Here is a 27,377-nt window from a genome sequence, read left to right as displayed (position 1 = left end):
CTCCCTCTTTTGCACCTATTACTATTTTTTTCCTGCACCTCTCTCTTCTGATTGGCTGCCTCGCCACCCTTGTGTGGCTTCTCATTGGCCCTGGTCTTCCGCCCCCTTAAAAAAAAAATAGTGACTAACTTCCTCAAACTGAGTTTTTCCATGAATGGAGGAAACCTTTTGTGTTTACAGGAAAAAGGTAAGCAGCAAAAGGAGCCACCTCCTTGCCTGGATTCTTTATGTTTTGCATCCTCCAGGAAAAAGCAATGCAACATAGTTATTCTTTGATTCCTTTGCAATGTATCTTTAGGTGTGTCGAGGCTAGGAGTCTGCCAGAGCCTTTGCTGTTGGGACTGTAAGGAGAAAGAGCATGTGCAGAGTGTTTTGGGGGGCTCAGAAAGCAAGGTTTTTTTCTCTCCGCTCACTTCCAGTGGGTTGTGGTTGAGATGGTTGTGATGGAGTCAGGCTCACACCTAGGGAGGTCTAGCCTTTCCCCAGACAGGTGCCTTTCCAGATGTGTTGGACTACAAACCCCATCATCCTGGTGGCCAAGATGAGAGTTAGAGTCAGGGTGACCAGAGCTCCTCTTTTTCCAGCACATGTCCTCCATTTCAACTTTCTGTCCAGGGAGAATTGTAAAATGCCTCCATTTTCAGCAGGACTAAGAAGCATGGATTTATATTTACATGAGTGTTTTTAGCTCTTTTTTTGGTCATGCCCTACATTTGTCTTGAAAGACCTACATTTTGGGGCACCTTCTCCTCCTCTGCGGTTATGACATCTGGTCACCTGGTTATAGTCCCAAGACGCTTAGGGGTGTATCTACACTGTAGAAATAATGCACTTTGATGCTCCTTTTAAGTGCTGTGGCTCCATCCTATGGAACACAGGGATTTGTAGTTTCTCAAGATTTCTAGGCTTCTGAGATCCAGCATGGTACAGTTATTTGAGCGTTGGACTATGACTATGGAGACCAGGGTTCAAATCCTGACTCACCCAATAAAACCCCCTGGGTGACCTTGGGCAAGTCACACTCTCTCATCCTCAGAGGGTGGCAATGGCAAACCCCCTCTAAAGGAACATGCGAAGAAAGCCCCATGATAGGGTTCACTATAAGTTGGGAATGACTTGAAGGCACACAACAACAATAAGCAAAAGAGGTGCTGGTGCCTCACCAAATCCCAGGATTCTTCACAACAATCCTGGAAGGTAGGCCAGTAGAACTGCTTCCTCGCTATCATCATGGCCCTAGAAGAAGAGCCACAAGAGGAGTAGTGGCCTTCAAATGGCTTGTGTGTGTGTGTGTGTCATTCTTTCTAATGTGTCCCATCTAGGTGACAGACAACTTTAAGAGTATATCCACACTGCACAATTCTAGCAGTTTGATACCACTTGGACTGCTGTGGTGTTAGAATGCTAGAATTTGTAGTTTCATGATATACTTAGGATTTTCTGCTGTAGAGCTCAAGGTGTAGTGGTTTGAGCATTGGACTAGAGCCCCTAAAAACCAGGGCTCACATCCCTGCTCACCCATAGAAACCCGCTGAGTCACACACTCTCAGCCCCAGAAAACCCCTGTTAGATTCACCTTAGGGTTGCTACAAGTCAGAAATGACTTGAAGGTACACAGCAACAACAAAGTTACTTTGAATTCTGGTTTTGAGGGGGTGGGGACAGGGTATAAAAATAGATGATGGTGGTGAAATTATTATTAAAAGTCATCCAGTTTAAAAATTAGGGAGTTTATAATTCCTTGATCTTCTTCTCTTCTTCCTCTTCTGTAGCGATGAAGCCCCGCCGACTGTTCATTGCGACAAAAAGCTTTATGGGAGAAGCCAAGGCAGGTGGAGAGGTGAAGGTATCCAAAGGCAGCCTCCTGAGCCAGGAGGACCATCATAGAAGTTCTCCAGGTGGAATGTTCTGGGCCAAAATCCTGGACACAGAGAAGGTGGTCCGGGTGCCTCCATGGGCCACCCAGGAGCTGAGCGGGGCCCATTCAGGCCTCCTGGAAGCAGTGACCAATGGAGATGAGCGCTTGGCTCTTCTCCAGCAGGAACGGTTGATGCGCAGGCTGAGTACCCTCCGGAAAGGGGACCGGGTCAAGGTCCAGATTACATCTGCCTCCGGGCGGAGAGTTCGGGGCATCATCCGATACCGGGGACCCATCGACAAGAGCAAGCAAGATACTAGTGTCATCTTCGGGGTGGAGCTGGTGGTGAGTAAATATGAGTGGTAAATCTGGGGTGGAATGTCTTTTGCCTGTCTCTGAGGTCTGTCCAACGAGTGCTTTTGGGAAGCTTGCTAAGGCTTGCCAGACTGGAACTGTAGTTTGTTTGTTTGTTTGTTTGTTTGTTTTTATCAGTAGGGAAGATTTATTTTTGAATTAAAATAATCTCAGGACCTGGGCCCTTGTCTCCATTGCTCAAGGTGAGAGCATAGCCTTGAAAGTACACACATGTGTATTTGGAAATACAAACATACACGTGTGTGTGTGAGAGAGAGAGAGAGAGAGAGAGAGAGTAAAGAAAAGCTGACAGACATCATAGAATCATAGAGTGGGAAGAGACCACAAGGGCCATCCAGTCCAACCCCCTGACATGCAGGAACTCACAATCAAAGCATCCCCAATATATGGCAGATAATTAACTAATGTGAAATATGGTGCTGGAGGAGAAATATATGGCTGCTGTGGACTGCCAAAAAGACAAATAACTGGGTCTTAGAGTGAATCAAGCCTGAATTAGAGGATTGATCATGATGATCCTGCCCAATTGGGAGAACGGGGGGGGAGGGGGGTATGAGATTGGAGCTGCTATCCCTGAATAAGCATCAGAGAGACACGTGCCTTTCATAATCTCATGTTACAGGCTCAGGGTATAATGGGGTTTGCGTTCCAACCAGAGGGAAAATATAGAAACTCAAATCTTGCAACCAAGTAATCATAGCTGTAGTTTGCTGTTGTCTTCTATAGCCCTCCTTCTTTTCAGTGTGGGGATTCACGGTGGCTTACAAAAATTAATACAAGCCATCTCTTTCTAGATTCCTGCATTCAAGGGGATTGGATTAAATGACCCTGGTGTTCCTTCCAACTTTGTGACTCTATGACTCTTACTCCCCCTAGCAGCCAAAATGACTAAACAGAGACTATCATACTTTGGACATATCATGAGAAGACATGACTTGTTAGGAAAGACAGTACAGTGGTCCCTCCACATTCGCCGGGGTTAAGGGTGAAGGACTGCCATGTGTCGAATTTGACTTGATGACAAATAACAACAGCACAACTACAGACAGACAGATAGATTGCTATGGACCCCTGCTGCTACTGTTGACTATTTTCTGTTGAAAGGAGATATTGGAAAACTCTTTTTCGATTGGACTACAAGTTCCATTTGTTTTTAAAAGCAATGTTGGCACAGGTGTTAAAAACAGTATTGCGCAAAGTATGTGGGTTTTTCTTCTTCTTTCTGTACAGTGGAGAGATTAGAAAACTATATTTCCAACTTGAAAAATATTTTTCTCATATATGTTAGACTTATTCAGAGGATACAGTAAGCACTAGTATTTACTTCTTGTTTTAGAAAAAATGCATCTCTTCACCCTACAAATGCCCCCTTCAGATTTTGCAAAGGAAATTTGATGTTTTGTTTTTATTGTTTTTACCTCCGTGCATGCAAACTGTGGGTCATATTTTGCCCATCCTTGGGTTGGACTAGGTTTGTGGAAACCCAGCTTCCAGTCAGTACTGGAAGGCATCATTGTGTGATCTCAGTCTACTCATCTCACTCAGTCTAGCCTACCTTGCAGGGTTATTGTAAGGATAAAATGGACAATCAGTAAGAACCATAAAAGAAGACAACACCTTTTTAGAGAACTCTATTCCCCTCTTTGTAGGGTTCGGCAGCTGGGAAAGGCTTTACAGATGGCTCCTTCAAAGGTCAGAAGTTTTTCTCCTGCCGGGAGAACTGTGGCGTCTTTGTGCCGGTCAGTCGGATTGAGCCAGATGACTTGGCAGAGGACAGTCCACCAGCACCTCCAAGAAGCAACATCCGGGAATGTTCTCGGGTTCAACTGACATCAGGAGATCCCTTGTCCTCTCCAACTCTAGAGATTGGAGACCGTGTTTTCTTCAAGATGGAAGATACCACCCCTACCGGCACAGTGGTGTACTGTGACCACCTTCCCAACAAATTGGAAACTGGCATCTTTGTGGGGATTCTTCTGGTAAGAAGAATGCTTCAGAGGTGTAGGTCTGGGGGTGGGGAGGTGGCAAAATGAGGGAACAGTCCAACCACCATATCTGTGGGGGATGCATTCCCGGAGTTACTGTGGATACCGAAAACCATGTATAATGGCAAACGTTATATTTTTGCCAGAAGCTGACCATAGTCAAAATAGTTATTTTTTTTAAAGGAAGAAAAGCATTGCTTTGGTAACCAGCAATAACTTTCAGTCACCTAGAACATTAACTCTGACTTAACATTGACAGTTTGGACTTCCGGTTGGTAAGGACAGTTTGAACTCTGATGCTGTGGCAAAGCAGGGAGTCTGAGCTCAAAATGGTTCTCTGCTTCTTGGAGCCTATTCATCCCAATTTAAGAGAAACTACTGTTGTGTTGAGAGACTTTAAGGTCTAGACTTGCTAGTCCTCAAAACCAGGCAACTCTGTTTAATTATTGTTATTAATTTTTGGTCTATGAAGGATTGGTGGGTGGGTTTGTGGGAGATTTTATTGTGTTATATTTATATTTTAATGTTGTAAGCCGCTTCGATCTTATTAAAGAGGCGGAGCATATTATTATTATTATTATTATTATTATTATTATTATTATTATCAACATCATCATCATCGAGACATGATTACTGGCTCCCCATGCCAGGATCCTCATGCCAGGAGCCCACCCAAGAGAATTAAAACCACCTTTATATTCTCATCCTAGGACAATCCAGTGGGTTCGTGGGATGGTCGTTTCAAAGACCATGTCCTCTACCGTATTTCATCTCCAGAGTATGGGATGCTCCTTCCAATCTCGAAAGTATATAAAGGTGAGCCCTGCAAGATCTGCAGCTCTGAGGAAGCTGGTGAGGTTTTTGCTTGTTAAGTGTTACTGGGCACACACACACACACACACACACGATAAAAGATTCTTAGTGTTGAGTTTGTGTATGAACAGAGAGATGAGTATGCATTGGTACTAAACTCTGCTTAGTACCAATGGTTGGGGGGGGGGGAGATTAGCAGTGGCAGAAAACTAGAACAAGTTTAAGATATGTGTTTCACTTGATGATGATTTTATGTACAGTGCTGTGCAAATCTACAGCGCTATATAAAGCATAATAATAATAATAATAATAATAATAAATAATATTTCCTGTTTCTTTCCCGCTTCCCCTCCCATGATGAAAATTACTGGATCCATATTGTGACACTGTTCTTCCCACAACACACATGTTTTATTGTGCTACCCGTTCAATGGTGCAGCAATGATGTCTCGTGGATCTCTGCTCTAATTTGAGGGCTAGGGAAAGTTCAACTCACAGGCTACAAACACCCCCCCCCTTTTTTTTTTGAGAGCCCCCAAATTTCAAAGTAATTTTTAAAATTCTTTTTCTAAAAGGCCCCCACCCTACCTTGTGGTTTCACAACATTTTTGCCTATCTGGGCCAAGGAGAGGCCTTTTTAAAACAGGAAGACTTGACTTCCTGTTTTAAAAATTCACTTTCTGTTCTAACATTAGCTTCTCTCCTAGACCTAAAAAAAGGGGGGGAGGGGTTCTCACCACACCTGCTTCTCCTTTTGGCAACATGACAAAAATCAAGAAAAAATGTCTTTTTAAAAAATTGGTAGTAGAGATGTGGCCCTCTAAGGCTCCATAGAGGGTCAGTGTGCCCCACCCAAAAGCCTGGCAGCCCCCACCCCCAAATAAAATGTATAAGTAACAGATGGGTTCGGATTTGCAGTCTGGTAACTGGACTTAAATTTTGCTCATTTTGCATAATTCTGCTGTTATCCACTGAAAGAGATCTGACATTGAAACCCCCCACCCTGTCTACCTGTTAAACTCTTGAGATTTTACTAGGCATTGCTTTGAACAGTTCACCCCACATTCTTAGTGGCTAGAAACTTGTTTAGTGTTTTATTTTTGTTTGTTTGTTTGTTTAAAACTGATATTCTTTGAAGGCTCAGTTCATTTAGCTGCCAAACTAAGCATCATAGTGGATTGTTGGCTGCTTAGATCTAAGTCTTTGAAAGCATATTCTAATGCTGTGTTGTTGAAATTACTCATGGATTATCATTCTCTTCCTCCTCTCCTTCCCTGAAGAAAAAGTTGATAGAAGTCCTGAGACAGTAGCCAACAATTGCTCCTCATCCATCACAGAGGAATATGAGGATTGCTTGTCCCCGTCCTCTATCCGTTATCCTCCCAGAATGGAAGAGAGTTCACTGAAGGAGACCCGAAGGGGAGTTTCTTCTGATGACCTACAAGGATACAAGAAGAAAGAAGTGGCAACTGCAGAGCAGAAACAGAAAGAAGATGATGAAGAAGAGGAAGAAGATGAGGATGCTGATAATGATAATGATGATGATGATGATGATGAACAGTATAGTCACCATCTTCTGGAGATCAATTCCATGGTGGAGGTTAACAATCCACCCATTTATGGGGTCATCCGCTGGATTGGCTCGCTGCCTGATGTGGCTGAGACAATTGCTGGACTGGAGCTGGTAAGAACATGTCCAGGTGGATTATGTAGGATCTGTTTCCCTTGGAAGTTACTCAGCTTCTCATTACACTAGATGTGCTTGGAAGCTACTCAGCTTCTCATTACACTAGATAAATTGGAGTTACCTGGACCTATCTATTAGGTCTCATTAGATTGTATGCCATAGGCAGGCTCACTCTTATATATTTATTGTTTTATGGACAGCGCTGTGCAAATCTACAGTGCTATATATAAATAAAGAATATTTAAATACAATGGCATTCTAAAATGGCATCCTTCATGTAAAATGGCAAAATCAAGGTTTGCTCTTTGGGGTTTTTTTAAAAAATATTTTTAAGCCATGGATGGTTCGATACATGGATAAAAAATCCGGGGATATGGAGGGCCAATTGTAAATCATTTTTAAAAAAGCAGGATTGGGTTATTTTTCTAATGTCATTTGGTTTAAATTATGGTTTAAACCAACCTGGTTTAAACCAGCCAAACCTGAGAAAAAGAGAAACAGTACGAGGCCATCATTACATTTCCCTGTGCCTAAAGAACTGCAGTGGGATGGGAGACAATATCTTATCAGTTTTACCCACCTGCCCACTCCATGGTGTATGTGTGTGTGTGTGTGTGTGTGTGTGACATGGTGACTCCCTTCTTCATTATGCTCTGCCTGCCTGAGCCAGGATCCTGGCCATTATATTATAGTCTCCAATAAATATAAATAACAGATGGCCCAAGCCAGTTTAAACTCTAGGTTAGAGGTAGTGACTTTACCATGTTTCACAAATGTTCCTTCTGTGCTTCCCAGGAGGAGCTTCTACCTTCAGGTTGTACAGATGGGCAATACCATGGGATCCGCTATTTCCACTGCCAGCCAAACAAAGCTCTCTTTGTCAAGCTACGCCATTGTCGTCCTGATTCCCGCTTCGGCACTTTGCAAAGTCTGGAGAATCCCGTTTTGCGATGCAACTCTCTGGGTATGGTGTAAACCAGAGCTGGGAAATAACATGTTTACAAGTAATGTTACCTTTAGTGTGTTGTTTTTGGGTGAAATAAGGGCATAGCATTTTTTAAAGAAAACATTTTAATATTTTCCAGTTTGGAAGGTGTGGGCTAACAAGTGCCATTTACTTGTTACTTCTAAAGTGTATCTGAGGAGACTCTGGAACCTTCATGATTATTTTTCTAGAAAAATAACATGTTTGAAGAGCTCCAAAAGTACGCCAAAGGAATGTGGGGCAATTTAAGTTTCCTAAAGCTTCAGCCTTTGATTAGGAAACAAAAATATTGAAATGTCAAAAATGTCAAAGCCAAGCCTGTTAGGGTCTAGCTTTAAATCAGCAAAGTAGCAGAAATGTGTCCTTGTCTAACTATGCTTCCCTAAGAACTGAGACAGACTCAAAAACAGCACAAGTAGCTTGAAGTTCAAACAAAAGTTTATTAATGGCTTTAATCTCTATATACAATGGCCTGTTACAGACTGCCAAAATAAAGCTGCTTCGGGTCTCTTTGGAGGTATGCTATTTAAATGATGCATGGGTCCTAAGAGTCCGGAGGTCGCACCAAAGCCACATTCCATTCCTAAGCACCGGAGTGCAGCTTTTGGTACAGCTTCCGGATTCTTAGGATGCATGCATCATTTAAATAGCAAACCTTCAAAGAGACCCGAAGCAGCTTTATTTTGGCAGTCTGTAACAGGCCATCGAGACTATATCCTAATCTTACTATATCCTAATCTAGCAGGTAAAAATATACCTTTATCTCACCATCTTTCAAAGTAAGTGATGGAGAAGGAAGATGGAGGGCCAAATAGGTCAGGAGAAAATCTTTGAGACTGTGAGCTTCCCAAAAGAGGGAGTGACCTAAATGACATGGTTAGTTTGAATGAGAGAGAGAAAGAGAGAGCATAGTTTGCATGCAGGAACTCCCTATCTGTCTAAGGAGTGGGAAAGAGAATGCAAAAATCTTAGAACAACTAAAGTCCAGGATTTCCGCTCCATCCCTATTTTATGTCATTTTGCTTCCTTCTTCCTACCCAGACTTCCGTCTGTATGCCAGTGCCAGAGTGGAAGAAGACACACCTCCACCTCCGTTGGGCAGCCAGGGCATGGAACATCTCTCAGGGTGGAAGAAAGGGATTCAGGGGCACTGCAATTCTTGTTACCTGGATGCCACTCTTTTCTGGTAAGGCTGTCATTGGTGGTACCAAGTCCTGTAGGAGCCTTGATCCTAAGCCACAAATTCCTGCATCTGATTCCCTGCTTGGCCACAAGATGCCTGTGTGCAAGGTCAGGTGATACTGGAGGACCAACTAAAACACAGAGGAAAGTGTTGCTAACAGGGCTAATCCTACTGTTACATCAGAATTAGATTGACTGCTTTAGAGAGCAGCAATATGACATTGCGGTCACCATTTTAGGGGACCAGAAGTGATGTCTGGTCACCATTTTAGGTGACCAAAAGTGATGTCTGGTGTTTAGGTGACCAGAAGTGAGTTACAAGTATAATTCTGAGTTGTATGTGGGGTGCTGTTGGAGAGGGTTTCTGTGGTAAGGGGGAAGCAGCCTTTTTACGCATTTCCACAGAGGTCAGGAGTATGCGTGTGGCTGAAAAACTAGAACTTGGAGCAGAATCTATACATCACAACATTGATGTTTCTTTTTGTTGGTTTGTTTATAGCATGTTCACTTTTACCTCTGTGCTGGATTCAATGTTGCTACGCCCGGCAGACAAGAATGATGGGGAATCATACACTGAGACACGAGATCTGCTCAGAACAGAGATAGTCAACCCTTTGCGCAAGTGAGTTTGTGTCTTCCCACTTTGCTAAAACAGTTGGCTGCAACATCCTCCTAGTTCCTAGGAATAGTCAGAGGGATGGCTCCATACAAAGGAATGGGAGCTATGGAAGGGATGGGATAATGTGACTACACTGCATAGTTTATCGGATTTCTATGTATGTTGATATTACTTGATGGCAGATGAGAGCAACAGAAACTGAAGGCAAGGTACATTCATGTATAAACAGTACACTAAACATAATTATTTAACTGGTCCTTATCACACCTGCTGTTGTGCTGGGTTATACTGTTCAAAAATATGTCAGTTGTGTTCACAGTGATAGATGAGGATACTTAATGCAGTGTATCACACCCTTGCCACATTTGCTCTGTAATTTGTGGTGTAGTCAATCAGGCATGAGCATTGAACTACGACTCTGGCTATGGAAAGTCCTGTTTCCTATGGAAACCTGCTTTGAGCAAGTCACATTTTCTCAGCCTCAGAGGAAAGCAGTGGCCAACCCCCTCTGAATAAATCTTGCCAAGAAAACCCCGTGATAGGGTCACATTAGTGTCAGCATAAGTCGGAAACAACTTAAAGGCACAGAACAAGAGCAAGAGTTTGGGGGAAACCCATTATTGCTTAGTCTTTACTCTTCCACTGAGGAAGATACTTATTTTCCCTTCCTTACAATTTGTAACATTTAGTCATTTCTTGTCTCCTGAATAAGGAATTTCTTTTCCTCTTTGAGGGAAATCATGGAAAAGCATATTTTTTCTTTTAGAAAGTATGGCAAGCTTTGTAGAACTCAAAGCAAACTCCTCACCATTTTGTGAGATTAATAATAACCTTCTGATTTCAAACGTAAAGAGGAAATGGGGCAAGGCATCCTGTTTAGCTGGGTCTTTCCAAGTGGGTGACTCATCCTTTATCACTGTCTCAGAAATGGAAAATATGTCACCTCTAAGCTGCATCATGCTCCAATAGCCACCGTTATCATTCTTGCTTGCAAGCTGAGGTCTCATCTTTGACTCAGTGGTAGTTGGTGATTCCACTGCCATAGGGACCATGTCAAGGTCAAATTCTCAACAGTTTGAACTGAGATGTCAGTGGTACAGAACACATTTTGGGGATAAGCACTTTGGAGAGCCTCTTTAAACCTTTGACTGAAATTTGGAGCAGAATCACTACCCTGCTAATGTGGAAGCCACAAGCTGAAATTGTGATGACCTTTGCTGCAGGGGTAGACAGAGTGTACCTTACATGCCACATTGCAGACTCCTGAGGCTTCCTGTGGGGCAAAAAATTTGCCCCACAGTGCCCTCTGAGAGGATTGAGGGGGATTTTTTCCCTCATTTTGGAGGCCACATAACCATTTTAGTCCAGAGACACCTTTAAAAAAAAAAAAAACCAAAGTAAACCTGAATGACCTCTAGTTGCTTCTTGTTTTTAAAGAAGACCCCTCTTGGATCTAAAATGGCTCTAAACCATAAGGAAAATGCCACACATATCCCCTAGGACACATTGGGGGCATTTGAGGTCAATTTGAAACATATAAATGAAATAAGAAATAAATACAGTGCGCCCGTGTCATCTGCGGCTTTCAGCTTATGCGCTGGAAGAGGTAATGCTGAATGTGCACCTGGCACATGCACATGAGCCCCATTGTTTTTAATGGGGCTTGAGCATACGCGATATCTCCCTTATGTGTGTGGGAGGGGCCTGGGATGGATTCCCCGTGCAAGGGAAGGTCCCACCGTAATTTCCTTTCTTTCTTATTTGGAAGTGGGGCGCACTGGCCCTCCAACATTTCTGGGTGGCCTTAATGCAGCTGCCCTAGACTCCCCCAGTTGCTCAACCTTGGTCTACTGGCTTTGCACTAAGGGGGAAGTAGGTACCTTTTAAGAAGATAAACTTATGTGATGACACATTCATTGTTTCTTTTTGGGGACAGGAATGGCTATGTCTGTGCCACCAAAGTTATGGCCCTGCGGAAGGTCCTGGAAACAGCTGGGCATTCCTCAGGCTTCACCAGTGAAGAAAAAGGTTTGTGAACTCTGTGTGTTTGTGTGTTCAGGTATAAAGTGAGTGAGCATTTTGTACTGTTACAAAGGAAACAAGGTGGGGGAGATCAGATTTGGTGGACTCACATAGCATCACCTGAAGCCTCATTGTATGTTACGGAAATTTAGCCGACATTTATTTGTCGTGTTGGGACTTCTCTGTGTTTGACTAAAGGCGTACTACACAGTTATATCATTTTCTTGCACTTATCATGGACCCATCCTAATAAATCATGGGACTTGTGGATTTGTGAGATGTTTAGAAGAGGCCAAATTGCCTTGAAAAGAAAGGGATTGAGGATTAAAACAATTCAGCTTGTAGCTCAGACAGGTTCTCAGATTAACTTGGGAGCTGTAGCTGCGAAGAAGGAAACACCCTAAGGCTTCATATGCACAGCAGAAATAATTCAGTTTGACACCATTTTAATCGCCGTGGCTCAGTACTACTGAATTTTGAGAATTATAGTTTTGTGAGACATTTAGCCTTCTCTGTCAGAGCGCTCTGGTGCTCCACCAAACTAGTTCCCAGAATTCCATAGCATTGAGCCATGGCAGTTAAAATGGTGTCAGACTGGATTATTTCTGCAGTGTGGATGCAGCCTTAGCCAAGCATTCTAAGTCAGTTGTTCTCGACCTGTGGCCCTGCTGCAGCTTTGGACTCTAGTTCCTAGAAACATTAGCCAATGTCAGTGGTCAATGGTGAGGGACTCTGAATGGTGAAGTCCAAAATATCTGGAGAACCAAAGGTTGAGGACCCCTGTTCTAAGTACTTCACTGTACTACAAATCCCAGGATTCTCTGTTATGGATCCACAACAATTAAAATGGTAGCAAGCTTCTGTAACTGTGTAGAGCAGTGGATCCAATCCATAGGGTGTTGGTTTTTGGGTTTTTTTACTTTTTCCATTAAAATTCATTTCTTAAATTGTGGAATAAAACCATGTTACCGAAGAAGATAGCTGTAGTATTTTAAACATTGATGGGAGTGGGAATCCAGCAGCATCTGGAAGTCCACATGTTGCTGCCCCTTCCAGTTAAAAGAGTTTTATGGGAAATGGAGAACACAAGGGCAGCATGAAAGGAGAAAGCTGTGAGAGAAAAGAGTTGTTTGAATGAAGGACCTTGATTACAGCGTATTCTCTCTCTTCCCCCTCACAGACCCGGAAGAATTTCTTACCCTTCTATTTCGGGTACTGAAAATGGAACCACTCTTTCAGATCCGGTGAGCTTACAAACCCTGTGATTCATGGGCCTTGCTATGCATCAGGGATTGTATTTATGGGTTGTTTTAGCATGAACAGGCAACCACTAGATAGGACCGTTGAGGCTAATGGGGAAATACAAATATCTAATAAAAGCTTTCATGTTTTACAGTCCATTTCCTCAAATGCAGGTTTCTATGTGCAGTCCTATATGGGATTGTGTATTTGATCTGAACCAAATCATACCAGAATTCTGGTCCAAGTTACTTACAGAATAATTTTTTTCAGCTTGTACTAAAAGGTGGAGCCACTATAGTGTAGTGGTCTGAGTGTTGGACTAGGACTTTGGAGACCAAGGTTCAAATCCCTGCTCAGCCATGGAAACTCGCTGGATGACCTTGGGCAAGTCACACTCTCTGCCTCGGAGGAAGGCAAACCCCCTCTGAACAGATCTTGCCAAGAACACCATGTGATAGATTCATCTTAGGGTCACCATAAATCAGAAATGACTTGAAGGCACACAGCAACAACATGTAGCCCACAGAGTGTATGGGGTCTCTGACACATCTAGGAAACGACCAAGAATTTTGGAAATCAGATAATCCTCTCCTAAAAAACATTAGGGTGTTTTTTTTACAAAAAACAGTTTGAACTCTGAAGCCGGGTAAAACAGTGGGAGGAAATACCTGATGGAGACTGGAAATGACTTCTGGTCATCTGGAAAAATACTTCTGGTTGCCACCAGGAGTGATATAGGGTAGTGTTAAGGGTCTGGTGGTGCCCAAACTGGTCTTCTAACTCTCTGTCTGTGCAACCCAGCTGTACTATTTAGATGAGTCAAGGAAACTTGCATAGATCAGAGGTGGGAATTGTGTAGCCCTCCAGATGTTATTGGCCTGCAACTCCAAGCAATCCAGCAAGCATGACCCACTGTGAGGAATGCTGGGCGCAGCAGTTCCACCGTACATCTAAGGCCACACCTTTCCCACCCTGACATGGGACTCTTTCACCCTATGGAATTATAGCACTTTTATTCCCTTTTAATAGCCATGGTTCAAGCCTGTGGAAACTTGGGATTTGACGTGTAGAAAGTGGTATTAAAATATCCTAAAGACACCAGTCTGATCTTGCAGGCTATCCAGGGTCAGCCCTGGTTAGTACTTCGATGAGAAACTGCCAACAAAAACCAGGTGTTGTAGGCTGTATTTCAGAGGAAGGAACTGGCAAAACCTCCTCTGAGTATACCTTGGCCGAGAAGGCCCTATGAAATTTGTGATTTCGTTGTAATGTAACAGGCGACTTGAAAGGTTCAATGAGTTCAGTAGAGCAACTAAGCCTTGATTCTCACCCAATTCAGTTCCTAACTGATTCCTATCTTAGTTTTTGCAGCCTGACTAGACTTTTTCCTCCTTTTTTTTGTCTGTGATTTCAGGCCTACTTTTGTAGGGAACTAAAAACTTTTAAAAAGAGAAATGAACAGTTTGATCCTAGAATGAGAGAGGAAGAAACAGAGGCGGGAGGGGTGATGGTGGAGGAGGCAGAGAAAATAGAAATAACATAAAATCACCAGGGGTTTTCTTCTCTGAAGTACCGCAGGTGTCCTCTGCATCAACATGGGAAAGACTCAATTATGGGGATCCCCACAGAGAGGAGACTGTTGTCAACACTGCAACTGTTTTGTTGCCACCTCAAATCTCTCTAGTTTCCTAAGGCATTTTAATTGGATGATTACTTTTAATTGGCAGGCTTCTGTTGTTTCTTTCACTTTGCTAACTTTTGGTGGAGTTTGCATTGCTTTCATCACATTTTGCAATGTTAACTATATTGGTGGTGTCTGTAGGGGTGAATGGCAGTATAGCAATGTTTTAATAAATTAATGAGTTCATATGCTCAGGACAAAGAAAAAAATACAAATTTGAAACTCAGTAGGATCTAACCTATGGCCCATACAGACAGGCAAAAATAAAGCTGCTTCGAATCTCTTTGGAGGTATGCTGTTTAAATGACACACCTATCATAAAAGGCCAGAAGCTGCACTAAAGCTGCGTTCCAGTCCTTAAGACTGGAGCACTGCTTTGGCTCAGCTTCCGGACTCATAGGATGCAAGCATCATTTAAACAGCGTACCTCCAAAGTGACCTGAAGCAGCTTTATTTTGGCCTGTCTGTATGGGACCTTAGTTACTTTTGTACACAGATCTCCTTCGCTTTGCTTTCACACTGACCCTGTTTCTAGTGATGTTGCCCCTTTGACAAGGTTTCCCATGACATTCTTGCAAACAAGCTTGTAAAATGTGGGCTAGACAAAGTAACTATTACATGGATTTGTAACTGGTTGACCGGCCAAACCCAAAGGGTGCTCAACAATGCTCCTTTTCATCCTGGAGGAAAGTGACCAGTGGGGTCCCACAGGGGTCTGTCCTGGGCCCAGTGTTATTCAACATCTTTATCAATGACCTGGATGATAGAATTCCAAGCATACTTATCAAATTTGCAGATGACACCAAATTAGGAGGAATAGCTAATACTCCAGAGGACAGGATCAACATTCAAAATGATCTGAATAGACTAGAAAGCTGGGCCAAAGCTAACAAAATGAAATTCAACATGGAGAAATTTAAGGTACTGCACTTAGGGCAGAAAAATAAAATGCACAGATATAGGATGGGGGACACCTGACTGAATAAAACTACATGTGAAAGGGATCTAGGAGTCAAAGTAGACCACAAGTTGAACATGAGTCAACAGTGCGATGCGGCAGCTAAAAAGGCCAATGCCAATTTTAGGCTGCATCAATAAAAGTATAGTGTCTAGATCAAGAGAAGTAATAGTGCCACTGTATTCTGCTCTGGTCAGGCCCCACCTGGAATATTGTGTCCAGTTCTGGGCACCACAATTCAAAAAGGACATTGAGAAACTGGAGCGTGTCCAGAGGAGGGCGACTAAAATGGTGAAAGGTCTGGAAACCATGCCCTATGAGGAACGACTCAGGGAGCTGGGGATGTTTAGCCTGGAGAAGAGAAGGTTAAGAGGTGATATGATAGCCTTGTTTAAATATTTGAAAGGATGTCATATTGAGGAGGGAGCAAGCTTGTTTTCTGCTGCTCCAGAGAACAGGACCCAGAACAATGGATGTAAGCTACAGGAAAAGAGATTCCACCTCAACATTAGGAGGAACTTCCTGACAGTAAGGGCTGTCCGACAGTGGAACACACTCCTTCCTCGGAGTGTAGTGGAGTCTCCTTCCTTGGAGGTCTTTAAGCAGAGGGCATCTGTCAGGGATGCTTTGATTTGGATTTCCTGCATGGCAGGGGTTTGGACTGGATGGCCCGTGCGGTCTCTTCCAACTATGATTCTATCATTCTGTCATTCTCACTTTGTACTCTCTCTCCTTCCCATGCAGCTCGGCTGGCAAAGATCCCCATGGCTGTATCTTTTACCAGATATTTGTTGAGGACCATCCACATCAAGTGGTGCCCACAGTTCAAGAGCTTCTTGAGGGGTCTTTGGTTACTGGGGACCTCAAGTTCACAGAGGTGAGATCCAGAAGTGGCAGGTTGATTAGAACTGACCTCTTTCCCTGTTGCCCCACACTTCATATGTTCTGGGGCAGGAGCAGAGTACAAGCTTGCAGTGAGGAGATACTATAACTTGAGCTTTCTACAGTCTCGATGACACTGAGGAACTTGGCTACCTTCCCAATCCCATTATTCTCTTGGAGGAGCCAGATTTGCCCACAACTTCCTCCTCAATAAAGGTAAAGAAAGCCACCATAACCCCTACTGCAGAGTCAGTCCTACATTCAGTGCTGTGGTCAAGCTAGCTTTACCCACCCTGCATCCTGTGAAGCGTGAATAGTATCCAAAAGTGACACCAGGACACTCCTGCCTTCCATCTTGGGAAGGACTCAGATGAAGGTACATATGTTTGAGAATGCCGGGGGTGGCATTCACCCCCACTCCCAGGCATTTCCAAACACATCTATCTTCATCTGAGTCCTTCCCAAAATGGAAGGCAGGAGTGACCTGGTGTCACATTTGGATGCTATTTTAAAAAAGAACTCTGGGGAACATAGATGTATTTGGAGGGACAGGGGGCCTTTTGCTACAGGTCTGGGGTGTGCAATTTGGAAGGGGCACTCTGCAGATTTTTAGGCAAAACATATGCCTGAAAATCATGCAATATTTTTTTAATTGAGGGCTTGGGTGGTTGTCCTTGGCCCACGGCCATACTTTGCTTACCCCTGAATTAGTTGGTAGTCAGAGGTACATTCCCCATGAGATACCAGCAGTGGTTTCTTTCCTCTCCCCAAATGACAGTTGCTTTTCCAGTTGGAAAAGCAATTGCATGAGTAAGGTAATCTTGCTGTTCCCTGAAGCCAAAGTGTGCCATCATTCCTTTCCGTACCCCTACCTTTGCTATTGGAAAAGTTGACTTCTGGGTCATTTCTTGTTGTGGGAAAAAGCATTTCCTGAGCCTAAAATGGCTCTCACAGGACCCAAAAAATGTGACAAATCTGCCGCTTCACCCCTGTTTGGGTATTTGGGGGCATGAAATATTCTATTTTTGTTGTGGGGTATAAATGTGCTAGGATTGCCAGAATGAAAACTGGAGAGGCCTTCATCTTCCTTTCATGGTTGTGTAGAAGAGGGGATTTTGACAGGTCCTGGTTGTCACAGGGTTGTGAGATAACAAATGCTGAAATTTCCTCTTATGTACAAGAGATGGATCCAGTTTTCGGTCAAGCAACCTTAGTGTGTACAACCCTCCAAAGTCTCATGAACACCAATGCAGTCTCTTAACCCCTGACAGTAGACCACCAGTAGTTTAGTGAGTAGCATGGAGAGGAGAAAGGGATGTGGGAAAGAGGCTGTTCAACATCATATGAAAGGTCGCAAAAACAAAGGCCTCCTGTTTTAAGGAGACCTCAACCAATCTGTGAGGTGAGCAGTGAAAGGGCCCCCATCCATAATAATCTATCCATTTCCTACCTCATGTCTTCCTTACTTCCTTGGCAGGCCCCCTCCTGTCTCATCCTCCAGATGCCACGAAATGGAAAGAACTTCAAGGCCTTCCGAACCATTCAGCCCAGCCTGGAACTTGACCTCACTGACCTCCTAGAAGAAAGTAAGGGGTGAAACAGAACAGGAGAGGGGAAAGCCATTAATGGACACTTACTGAGGAAGGAACGAGAAGCAGAAAGTTAGACTTAATTTGAGAAATCCTGCATTTCCAACTTGCCTGGAAGCAAAGCAAGGACCTGCACAATGGGTTTTCCATTGCTATTCTTTTGCCTTGTTTAGAGACAATGCTTTCCTTTTGTAGCTGCCCCTGTGAACAATGGCAAGTAAAGTTGTCTTACACTGCTGTAACTGTGTAGTGCAAATGGACTGATAGTTAGCCTTGGGCTTGACAAGGAGCACACTTAACCAACAAGGCATTTGATCCTTCAGAATGTGGAATAGGCTCATTTTGCAGGTTCAGCTGTGAACTAGCAGCTGAGGGACACTTGGATGTGTGTATTGGTCTTTGGTAGCTGTATAGAGACTAGGAGGGGAAGGTGAGGGAAGGGATAGTGGTGAGGGAAAACAAGGCATCTGCCTTGGAAGGCAAAAACTGCAATTGGATGGCAAAGAAGTAGTAGACAGTATTTCAAAAGTCCTGCCTCCATGTTTCAAACAAACTGTCCATTTTTAGTTTTTAAGATCCACAAATACTTATATACTTACTAGATATATCTAAGGTATATTTTTATTTATCTTGTATAATGCTCATAATATCTCTAAAAATGAGCTGTTTTATAAAATTAACCACCTCTGAGGATTCCTTGTATAAGAATACCCTATGAAATTCATCAGGTCACCATGAATCAGCAGACTACAGTGGTACCCCGGGATACGAAAGCACCGCCTTACGAAATTCCCGGGATACGAAAAAATTCCAAAGGAAAAAACTGTTCCGGGTTACGTTTTTTTTTTCGGGTTACGAAAAAAAATTTTGGTGCTTTTCGGCGCGATTTCACACGAAATCGCGGCTTTCGCTATTAGCGCCTATGGGCTATTCGGCTAGCGAAAGTTTCCGGGTTACGAAAGCGGCAGCGGAACCAATTAATTTCGTAACCCGGGGTACCACTGTACTTGAAGTCACACACACACACACAGACACACATGTATACATAAATGAGAGATCACCAATAGCTTTGGCCATTGACAGCTTTGCTCAAGTCTTCCAAACTCAGCACTGTGGCTTCCTTCATTGACTCAGGGCCTGAACAGACAGGCCAAAATAAAGCTGCTTCGGGTCACTTTGGAGGTATGCTGTTTAAATGATGCATGCATCCTAAGAGGCCGGAAGTTGTGCCAAAGCCACGCTCCAGTCTGGAGCGTGGCTTTGGCACAGCTTCCAGCCTCTTAGGATGCATGCATCATTTAAATAGCATACCTCCAAAGTGACCCGAAGCAGCTTTATTTGGCCTGTCTGTTCGGCCCTCAGTCCCCTTGTCTTCTTTACTTGTTGTTTTCAAATTTATGGAGTATTATCCAGTGAGTCACGTCTTTTAATGACCTGGCCAGAGCACAACAGCCTGTTTATTCATTTTGGTAAGGCTTCAGATATGATTTGCTCTTAGACCCATTTATTTATCCACTTCTTTGACTGACCCAAATATGTCTTAACTAATCCATTGCAGATCCTCGGGAGTGTTCAATTTGCCAAGAGTTGGCTGTGAATGAGTGTATGGATTGCTACGGAGACTCCAGTTTTGGCGTTCGACAGATCAAACAGTTCTGCAGGATTTGCAGTCAGCAGGTATGTTTGGCTCAGTTTCTCAGTGCAGGGGAGAATTCTAGGACACACTTGCTTGACATGGAATTGAACGGATTGTTGTAAGCCGTATACTCCTGACAGCATCTCATTTTGTTCCACCCAGAAGTTCATAGAACTATACAATCGAAGATTTGGAAGGGGCCATAGTCCAAACTGCCATGCAAGAGTACACAACTAAAGCACTCCTGAAAGATGCCTATTCAACCTCTGTTTAAAGACTCTAGGTGTCCATCACCCTCTCTGATGTTCTCTGTTTAATTGTCAACAAATATCTTCAACACATCTGGCCTCTGCTTCATTAGCTTATGATGGGAGAACATGCTATTTTGTAAGTTGTGGTAGGGAATATTTGGTTTTCCAGCTGTTTGGATTTGGCTCCCAGATGTTCCACCCATCATGCCTAAAGGTCAGAGATTATGGAAGCTGTAATTCAAAATAGCTAAAGGGCCTAAAGGGTCACCACTACTGCTTTAGAAAGTTAACGTCTTTGTGGAATTGCTCTTACAGTGAAGGCATTTCTCATAACGTTCAACCAAACTCTACACTTCTATAACATAAGCTTGTTAAATCTAATTCTGTCCTCTTCTGTACTTTATAGCGTTTGAAGAGGTCTGTCGTTCAATCACCCCATGTTGTCTGCTTCCAGGGAATGCTTTCATGTAAATTGTATAGGTGAAAACTGCATGAGTAAATGGCCAGAATGTGGGAAGGTTCTTTCATCCAGGCAAACATCTGCTGGGTTTTCATGGCAAAGGAGAGATTTAAACCCTAGTCTCCCAAGGCTCATTTAACACTCAGTGTTATGCTTGCCTTATATTTGAGAAAAACAATATTCACCATATTTTTGAGCCAGGAAGCACTGTGATAACTCTCATCCTCATTTTATCAGTGGATTCATTTAAGGTGTTCATGATTGTATGAGGCTTAATAATCAGCAAAGGCAGAGAGTCCTTTTTTGGAAAAGGGGTGCCTGTGGTTGTATTTTGGTCAGCTTTCCTTTTACCAAGGAAAATTCTGTTTCCTCTGTCACTTGGTTGGCTCTGCAGGTTCATAAGCACCAGTCTCGTCGTGGCCATCAGCCTCGCCCTCTGCATCTGCCAGAGGAACTCTCCCACTCAGGCTCCCTGCCTGAAGTCATTCCCCGGCAGACAATGCAGCTCTTTGGAGTCCTCTGTATTGAAACCAGTCACTATGTAGCATTTACCCGCCACAGCCCTGATGTCCACCAGTGGCTCTTCTTCGACAGTATGGCTGACCGTGAGGGTAAGGTACCAGAAATCTTCTCCTTGATGAAAAGGAAGTATAGCCAGCCTTCAGTATACACGAGTTCTTTATTCATGGATTTAAGTGTCCATGATTTGAAAATATTCAAAAAATACATAAATCCTAAAAAGCAAACCTTGATTTTTGCCATTTTATATAAGGGACACCATTTGACTATCCCTTGCATTTATTGGGACTTGAACATCCACAAATTTTGATATTCACGGAAGGTCCTGGAACAAACCTCAGTGGATACCAGGGGCTCATTGTACTTCCTATCACACCCATGTATGGTGGACAGATTCAGAATTTTGTAAAGAGAGGAGAAATAACTCTTGTTTGTCATCTTTAGATTACCCTGACCTTTGATGTCTTCCTTCCTTTGTCTTGCTCTTTTATTCCAAGTCCACTTGCCATCACCACCTCCTTTCCTTTCCTCTAATTCAGGGAGGGCAAAGTACAGTCCTCCAGATGTTGTTGGACTACAGCTCCTGTAATAATCCATGGAAAGTGAAAATCAAGTTAGGAGGAACACCCCCAGCTCTGCCTGGGTGTTGGTAATTGTGGCAATGGAAGCATGGTTAACCAGCCCCCTTGGAAAGATCTGGAAGGGGTCATAATCAGCATCCATAGTTGTGGCTGTAACTCATCCCACCTACAGAAAAGGTGATGACTACCCTCTTCTGAAACACCTTGTCATATTACAGCTAGCTCAACTCTGAAAAAACACCCCACATATTTCCAACAGAAAATATCTAAGTATTGAAGAGCTCTGAACCAGTGGACCCAAACCAGTAGTAAAAGATGCTGGGAGTTGTAGTACAAGAATAGGAAGGCTGTAGTTTGCATGCTCCTGTGTGTTTTTTTGTTGTCATTTGCATCATGTCAACTTTGGCTTACAGTGACCCTGTGACTAAGAGACCTCCAAGATCCCCAGTCATCTGCCCTGCTCCACTTACTCTTGCAAACTCTCAACTATCTTGACTGAATCAATCCATCTGTAGTGTGCCCTTTCCCTTTTCCTACTACCTTCCACTTTACTGAGCATGATCACCTCTTCCAGATATGTCCAGCCTCCTGTCTTTATCCCTTCCTCATCCTATTTTCCAGGTGGCTTGAATGGCTTTAACATCCCACGCGTCACACCCTGCTCAGAAGTGGCAGCCTACTTGGAAATGTCCCCAGAGGAGCTCCAGAGCCTGGATCCCAAGTCCTTGCCCACTTATGCCCGACGTCTGCTTTGTGATGCCTATATGTGTTTCTACCACAGCCCTTCTCTTGGCCTCTACAAATAAATGTCTGAATGGAATAATGTGAGATTCCTGTGAGGAGAAATGCAAACTCCAGGGATATGGACTCACTATGGATATGGCTGTGGACCTGGGGGCCTTTTATCTTTTTAGAATATGTTGATGGCCCAGTTTAGTAAACAGTCCAAAAATAGGAGCTCCAGCTGCATGGAGGGCATTTTCTGCTTCTAAAAGAAGGCGTAACTTTGTCATTCTTGACTTCCTTGCAGTTGGCTGACCCCAGATTGGACAGACCATATTCCTTGGGATTGAACTGTACAAAAGAACTTAAATTGGAGGCCTTTTCACAGTGCCTAATAAAGGCACTATGATTCCACTTTAACTGCTGTGGCTGCATCCTCTGGGACCCTTGGTTTTGTAGTTTGGTGAAGCATGAGGGCTGCCTGGATGAGAATTCCAAATTCCCTTCCTTAAACTGCAATTCCCATGGCAGTCAAGGTGGAATATAATGCTATAGTGATTACTGTATAAAAGGTCCTAGGTCATAATACTCAAATATGGGAAGTGCTTCATCCTGTTCTTTGTGGTTTCACGGGGGGTGGTGTTTTCGCATATTGATAAGCTTTTCCCTGTACCAAATTTCATCCTTTGACTTCTTCTGAATTCTATACCCTCAAAGATTTCTTGTTGGGTGACTGCTGGTAAATATGCCAACCCTACTTATGGTGGCAGAGTTACACCGTGTATGTGAAATGAAGCCTACATCCTAAACCAGAGCAACTATGGTAGAACAGGGACTAGTTGTATCCCTACACCCCTTGCCCAAGCAGACAGCTTCAGATTGATTATATGGGCTTATTTTTAGCCAGTTCTTTTTTATTTGAGGGAAATATAGAGGGCCATACTACTTCGTTTTAGAGCCTCTTTGTGAGGGCTAGAGTGAGTTGTTGGGTGATCTTTTGCCTGATATGTTTTTTTTAATTGTGGGGGACATCCAGATGCTTTGGTGGTCCCAAGGGGGTCTTAACAAATTGCTGGGGCCCACTTCCAAATAAAATTTGTGTTCTATATTTTGTTTCTAAGTTGTAGTCTTTAAACTTTTGTATAAATAGTTTCCATTTAGACTTGATTTTATATGATTTTGGTTTCATGTTTTCCAGGACTGGATGACAGTAATGTCAGAAGGCAGATAAAATATAATAGCTCTAAGCCAGTTGTTCCCAAATGTTGGTCATCCAGGTGTTTTGGATTTCACCTCCCAGAAGTCCCAGCCAGCTTGGCTGATGTTCAGGGATGCTAGGAGCTAAAGTCCCAAACCATCTGGAGAACCCAAGTTTTGAGATTGCTGCTCTGAGTCCTTTGTTTCACCACTTCTGCTTCCCTTTCCACATAATTATGTTGATGCGGTATACATGGCATAGTGGTTTGAATATTGGTTTATGATTCTGGAGACCATGGTTTGATTTCCAACTCGGCCATGAAACCCACTGGGTGACCTTGGGCAAGTCACATTCTCTCAGCCTCAGGAGAAGTCAATAACAAACCACTGGACAAATCTTGCCAAGAAAACCCTGTGATAGGTTCGCCTTAGGGTCACCATAAGTCATAAATGACTTGAAGGGACACAAAACACACATATACTGACTAAGGCCTAAATGTCAGGGATGATGGGAGTTGTAGCTCTTCACCTCTGGCTCGAACTCACCACCTTGTTACGCACCGGCGCTAACCAGTTTTGGCCAGTGGTTAAAGCTTTGCTCTAAAGCAGCAGAGTTACAGAGAATAGGCTGAAGACCCTGACAAACTCTCCAAGCCTTCTCACTCTTGCTTCCACAGAAGTCTTCACACTTCTTCAGGATCCAGCTGGCTCTTGTATCTTCACTCAAGACACCAGACAACTCAGTAGTCTTATATAAAAGATCTACTTTATTCTACTATATACAACTCCTCACTACTACTACCCACTAAATACATTGAGATTCATAGCCATTATTATAGTCATTGGATAATACCACCCACTCTTGTCAGTTTCCACCCAGTGGGCGTGTACATCCACTCTCATTGGTTTTCTTGGTTCGACCCACAATTAATGATTTCATCATCTCAGCCTTGACCACTTTAACAATTCTCAGGTGTGTTCAATTATCCACTTTACATTTCTGTCCTTGGCATTTAGGACTTGTTAATTCCATTACCTTTTACACCTGTGTGGCTTCTAATTGCTTCTGCTGAGTCACCCTGACTCTCACATACATGTTTTATTTCATTCACTGTATATCCCATGTTGCATTTTCCTTAACACTAAATACCTTAAAGACACCAGATCCTGCTGGGGGGAAAGTGGTTCATTTTGCCAGTGTAGACATGCCCTCCACGTAGGAGTGGAAAACTCACTGCATGATTTTTCCTAGAACTGGCACACATTTAGCAGCAGCAGGGACTTGGGTGGGGAAGAAATGGCTGGGGAGAGGTCAAATACATGATCAGCACATGTGCAACTGAAGTGAGACGCACTTACTCCAGACAGGATTGTGCTGTAAAGGGATAAAAAGGTGAAGGAGATTTTTAAAAATGAGAAAGCACTTCTTGCCTTTCTGGATCATAACAAGACCTATCTAGTTGATAATTTATTTCCAGCATCATCCAGTTGCCTACAGAAAGCTCAGAATCAAGTCATGAAGATCAATCTTCCCAAATACATGTTTCACTACACCAGGTGTTGAGCCTGACCTAAGTCTTTTATGGCAATGCAAGATAAGGGTTAAAGTAGATAGCCAAATTGTTACCAAGGTGATGAAACACAAAAGGAAGCACCCAAGAATTCCTTGTCCTTGGTCATTGTAGTGGGCTGGGATATATAAAAGCTCAAGCAGATGTCTCTGTTTCCAGACATGAGATGAGCCACTTTTGAGGCTAGATGCTGGTTACATAATACACTTGCAGTCTGGATTTGTGGGTTAACAAAGAAGCAGATGGGAATGTCAACTTGTGAATCAGGCAACACCGGCATCTAATTCAATGTTCCTCTTCAGTGTTGGTAGTGGCTCTTCAGGGTTTCAGAAGATGGGCTTTTGCAGCCTTCCTTGGAAATGGCAGGGATTGCATCTATGACTTCATGGTTGCAGAGCAGTTTTTTTACAAATGAACTACAGGCCTTTAACTAAAGGTGTGTCTCAACTAACATGAAAATCCAATTTACCCTTTGCTTACTCCAGTCTGCAGCAAACACACATGCTTGTCTTCATGATCACCACAAACATCATGGCAAATTCGGGAGCACTGGCCACACACAGTTCTCCCTTTGGAAGTCACCCCAGTTTAATAAATTACAGTATGTGTGGCCACATGACCATGGCCACTCTGTTTCTCCCCCTCCCCTACATGTATGCAAATGTATGTATTTCTTAACCCCTCCCTTCAGTCCCATAACAATGGGGCTATAGAGTGCAGTCCACATGCATGTGAGAATATCCATTTTGTCCACACAAATCTGGGATAAACTTTCACACACACACCCTCTCCAGATTATAAACCCTAAGGTGATGAAAAGGCACAGATTTGGTCCCAGTCTTTCTGTACATTGTTTGGACAGCTTGCTGTGAGACCGTTTTGTTTGGTGAATGTTGGACTGCGACTCTGGAGACCAGGATTCAATTCCTTATTCATTCATGAAACCCATTGGGTAACCTTGGGCAAGTCACACACTCTCAGCCTTGGGGGAAGGCAATGACAAACCTCTTCTGAACAAATCTTGCCAAGAAATCCCCATGATAGGTTTGTCTTAGGGTTGCCATAAGTCAGAAATGATTTGAAGGCACACAGCTAGGGTTGCCATATCCCGCCTGGGGGCGGGACTTTCCTGGTTTGGGGCAGGGCCACACGGTCCCACCCCGGTTTGGCCCCACCCCTGGGACTCCCCCCCCCCCAGCGAGGCCCTGGAGGCAGCTCCACCCCCTCCCCGTGGCTGTGTCCCACCCTCCCTGCCTGGCTCAGCCTAGAGAGCAGGTCTTCAGGACACCTGCCATTCAGAGCTATTGCCAGCCCACTTGGTATATATGTCTTGCAAAAGGCATTACTTTCCAGGTTACAGTGAGGGGAAAAAAAGGCCATAAATCGTTCATGTTTCACTGGGAGTCTAAATGCCTCATCTTTTAAATGTATATTGCGTCAGTATTCTTGTAATTCTTTATCACAGGATCATTTTTGAGGCCCTAAACACCTTTACTTGTAATAGGCAAATTTCTCCCAAAGCTGACCAATGGGAAAGTCAGCCCTCCACTTGGGTTGGTTTTCAATGGCTTGGTGAAGGAAGAGCTTTTGCCTTGCTTGTAAATAGGAAGGGCTTTGGGGTAGCAAAAGGCTGCAGAAATAGTTTGACCCCCCCCTTAAACATCCATGGCTCAGTGCTATAGGATTCTGGGAATTGTAGTTTCTTGTGGCACCAGAGCTCTCTTGACAAAAGGAGGCTGAATAGTCCACAGAGCTACAGTTCCCAGGATTCTATAGCCTTGAGGAGGAGGAGGAGGAGAAGGAAGAGGAGGAAGGGTGCCTTGAAGGGCAGAATTGGGGCAGAGGAGGAGGAGGAGTTGGAGGAAAGCTGAGTCAGTGGCCATTAGGTCTGCCTTGGTTTTTTTGGGTTTTTAAATTATTTTTAAAAATATAAAATACTTATTTTATTTTATTTTATTAATTTTTATTATTGCTTGTTTTTATTTTATTTCATTAATTTTTATTATTGCTTGTTTTTATTTTAGTTTATTAATTTTTATTATTGCTTGTTTTTACTTCATTAATTTTTATTATTGCTTGTTTTAGTTTATTAATTTTTATTATTGTTTGTTTTTATTTTATTTTATTAATTTTTATTATTGCTTGTTTTTATTTTATTTCACGAATTTTTATTATTGCTTGTTTTTACTTCATTAATTTTTATTATTGCTTGTTTTAGTTTATTAATTTTTATTATTGCTTGTTTTTATTTTATTTTATTAATTTTTATTATTGCTTGTTTTTATTTTATTTCATTAAGTTTTATTATTGCTTGTTTTTATTTTATTTCATTAAGTTTTATTATTGCTTGTTTTTATTTTATTTCATTAAGTTTTATTATTGCTTGTTTTTATTTTATTTTATTAATTTTTATTATTGCTTGTTTTATTTTATTAATTTTATTATTGCCTGTTTTATTTTATTAATTTTTATTATTGCTTGTTTTTATTTTATTTCATTAATTTTTATTATTGCTTGTTTTTATTTTATTTTATTAATTTTTATTATTGCTTGTTTTTATT

At 42.8% G+C, this 27,377-nt stretch overlaps 1 protein-coding gene across 1 annotated transcript; it reads left to right on the top strand.

Moving 5' to 3' along the window:
- The first annotated feature begins 144 nt into the window (after positions 1 to 144).
- On the top strand, positions 145 to 23,143 carry LOC149304000 (ubiquitin carboxyl-terminal hydrolase CYLD-like). The gene is made up of 15 exons (XM_089480349.1): positions 145 to 187; positions 1,773 to 2,203; positions 3,883 to 4,212; positions 4,929 to 5,034; positions 6,312 to 6,715; positions 7,514 to 7,682; positions 8,745 to 8,889; positions 9,385 to 9,507; positions 11,441 to 11,532; positions 12,707 to 12,770; positions 16,152 to 16,284; positions 17,767 to 17,875; positions 19,437 to 19,555; positions 20,620 to 20,836; positions 21,947 to 23,143. The coding sequence occupies exons 1-15, from the start codon at positions 151 to 153 to the stop codon at positions 22,129 to 22,131; spliced, it is 2,664 nt and encodes an 887-aa protein (XP_089336475.1). The 5' UTR covers positions 145 to 150; the 3' UTR covers positions 22,132 to 23,143.
- The last annotated feature ends 4,234 nt before the right edge of the window (positions 23,144 to 27,377 follow it).

The sequence above is a fragment of the Sceloporus occidentalis genome, unplaced genomic scaffold (assembly GCF_023333645.1).
Source record: "Sceloporus occidentalis isolate IW3139 unplaced genomic scaffold, rSceOcc1.0.p SCAF_14, whole genome shotgun sequence".
NCBI classification, from domain to species: domain Eukaryota; kingdom Metazoa; phylum Chordata; class Lepidosauria; order Squamata; family Phrynosomatidae; genus Sceloporus; species Sceloporus occidentalis.
The sequence above is the reverse complement of the archived record's forward strand: the minus strand, read 5'-3'. Positions and strand labels throughout refer to the sequence as shown.

Bases quoted from the DNA above. Each gene is read 5' to 3' on its own strand.
- LOC149304000 (XM_089480349.1), top strand. From the start codon at position 151: ATGAATGGAGGAAACCTTTTGTGTTTACAGGAAAAAG. The intron at 5,035-6,311 runs GTGAGCCCTGCA...CCTTCCCTGAAG, and splicing joins AATCTCGAAAGTATATAAAG to AAAAAGTTGATAGAAGTCCT. The intron at 11,533-12,706 runs GTTTGTGAACTC...TCCCCCTCACAG, and splicing joins CTTCACCAGTGAAGAAAAAG to ACCCGGAAGAATTTCTTACC.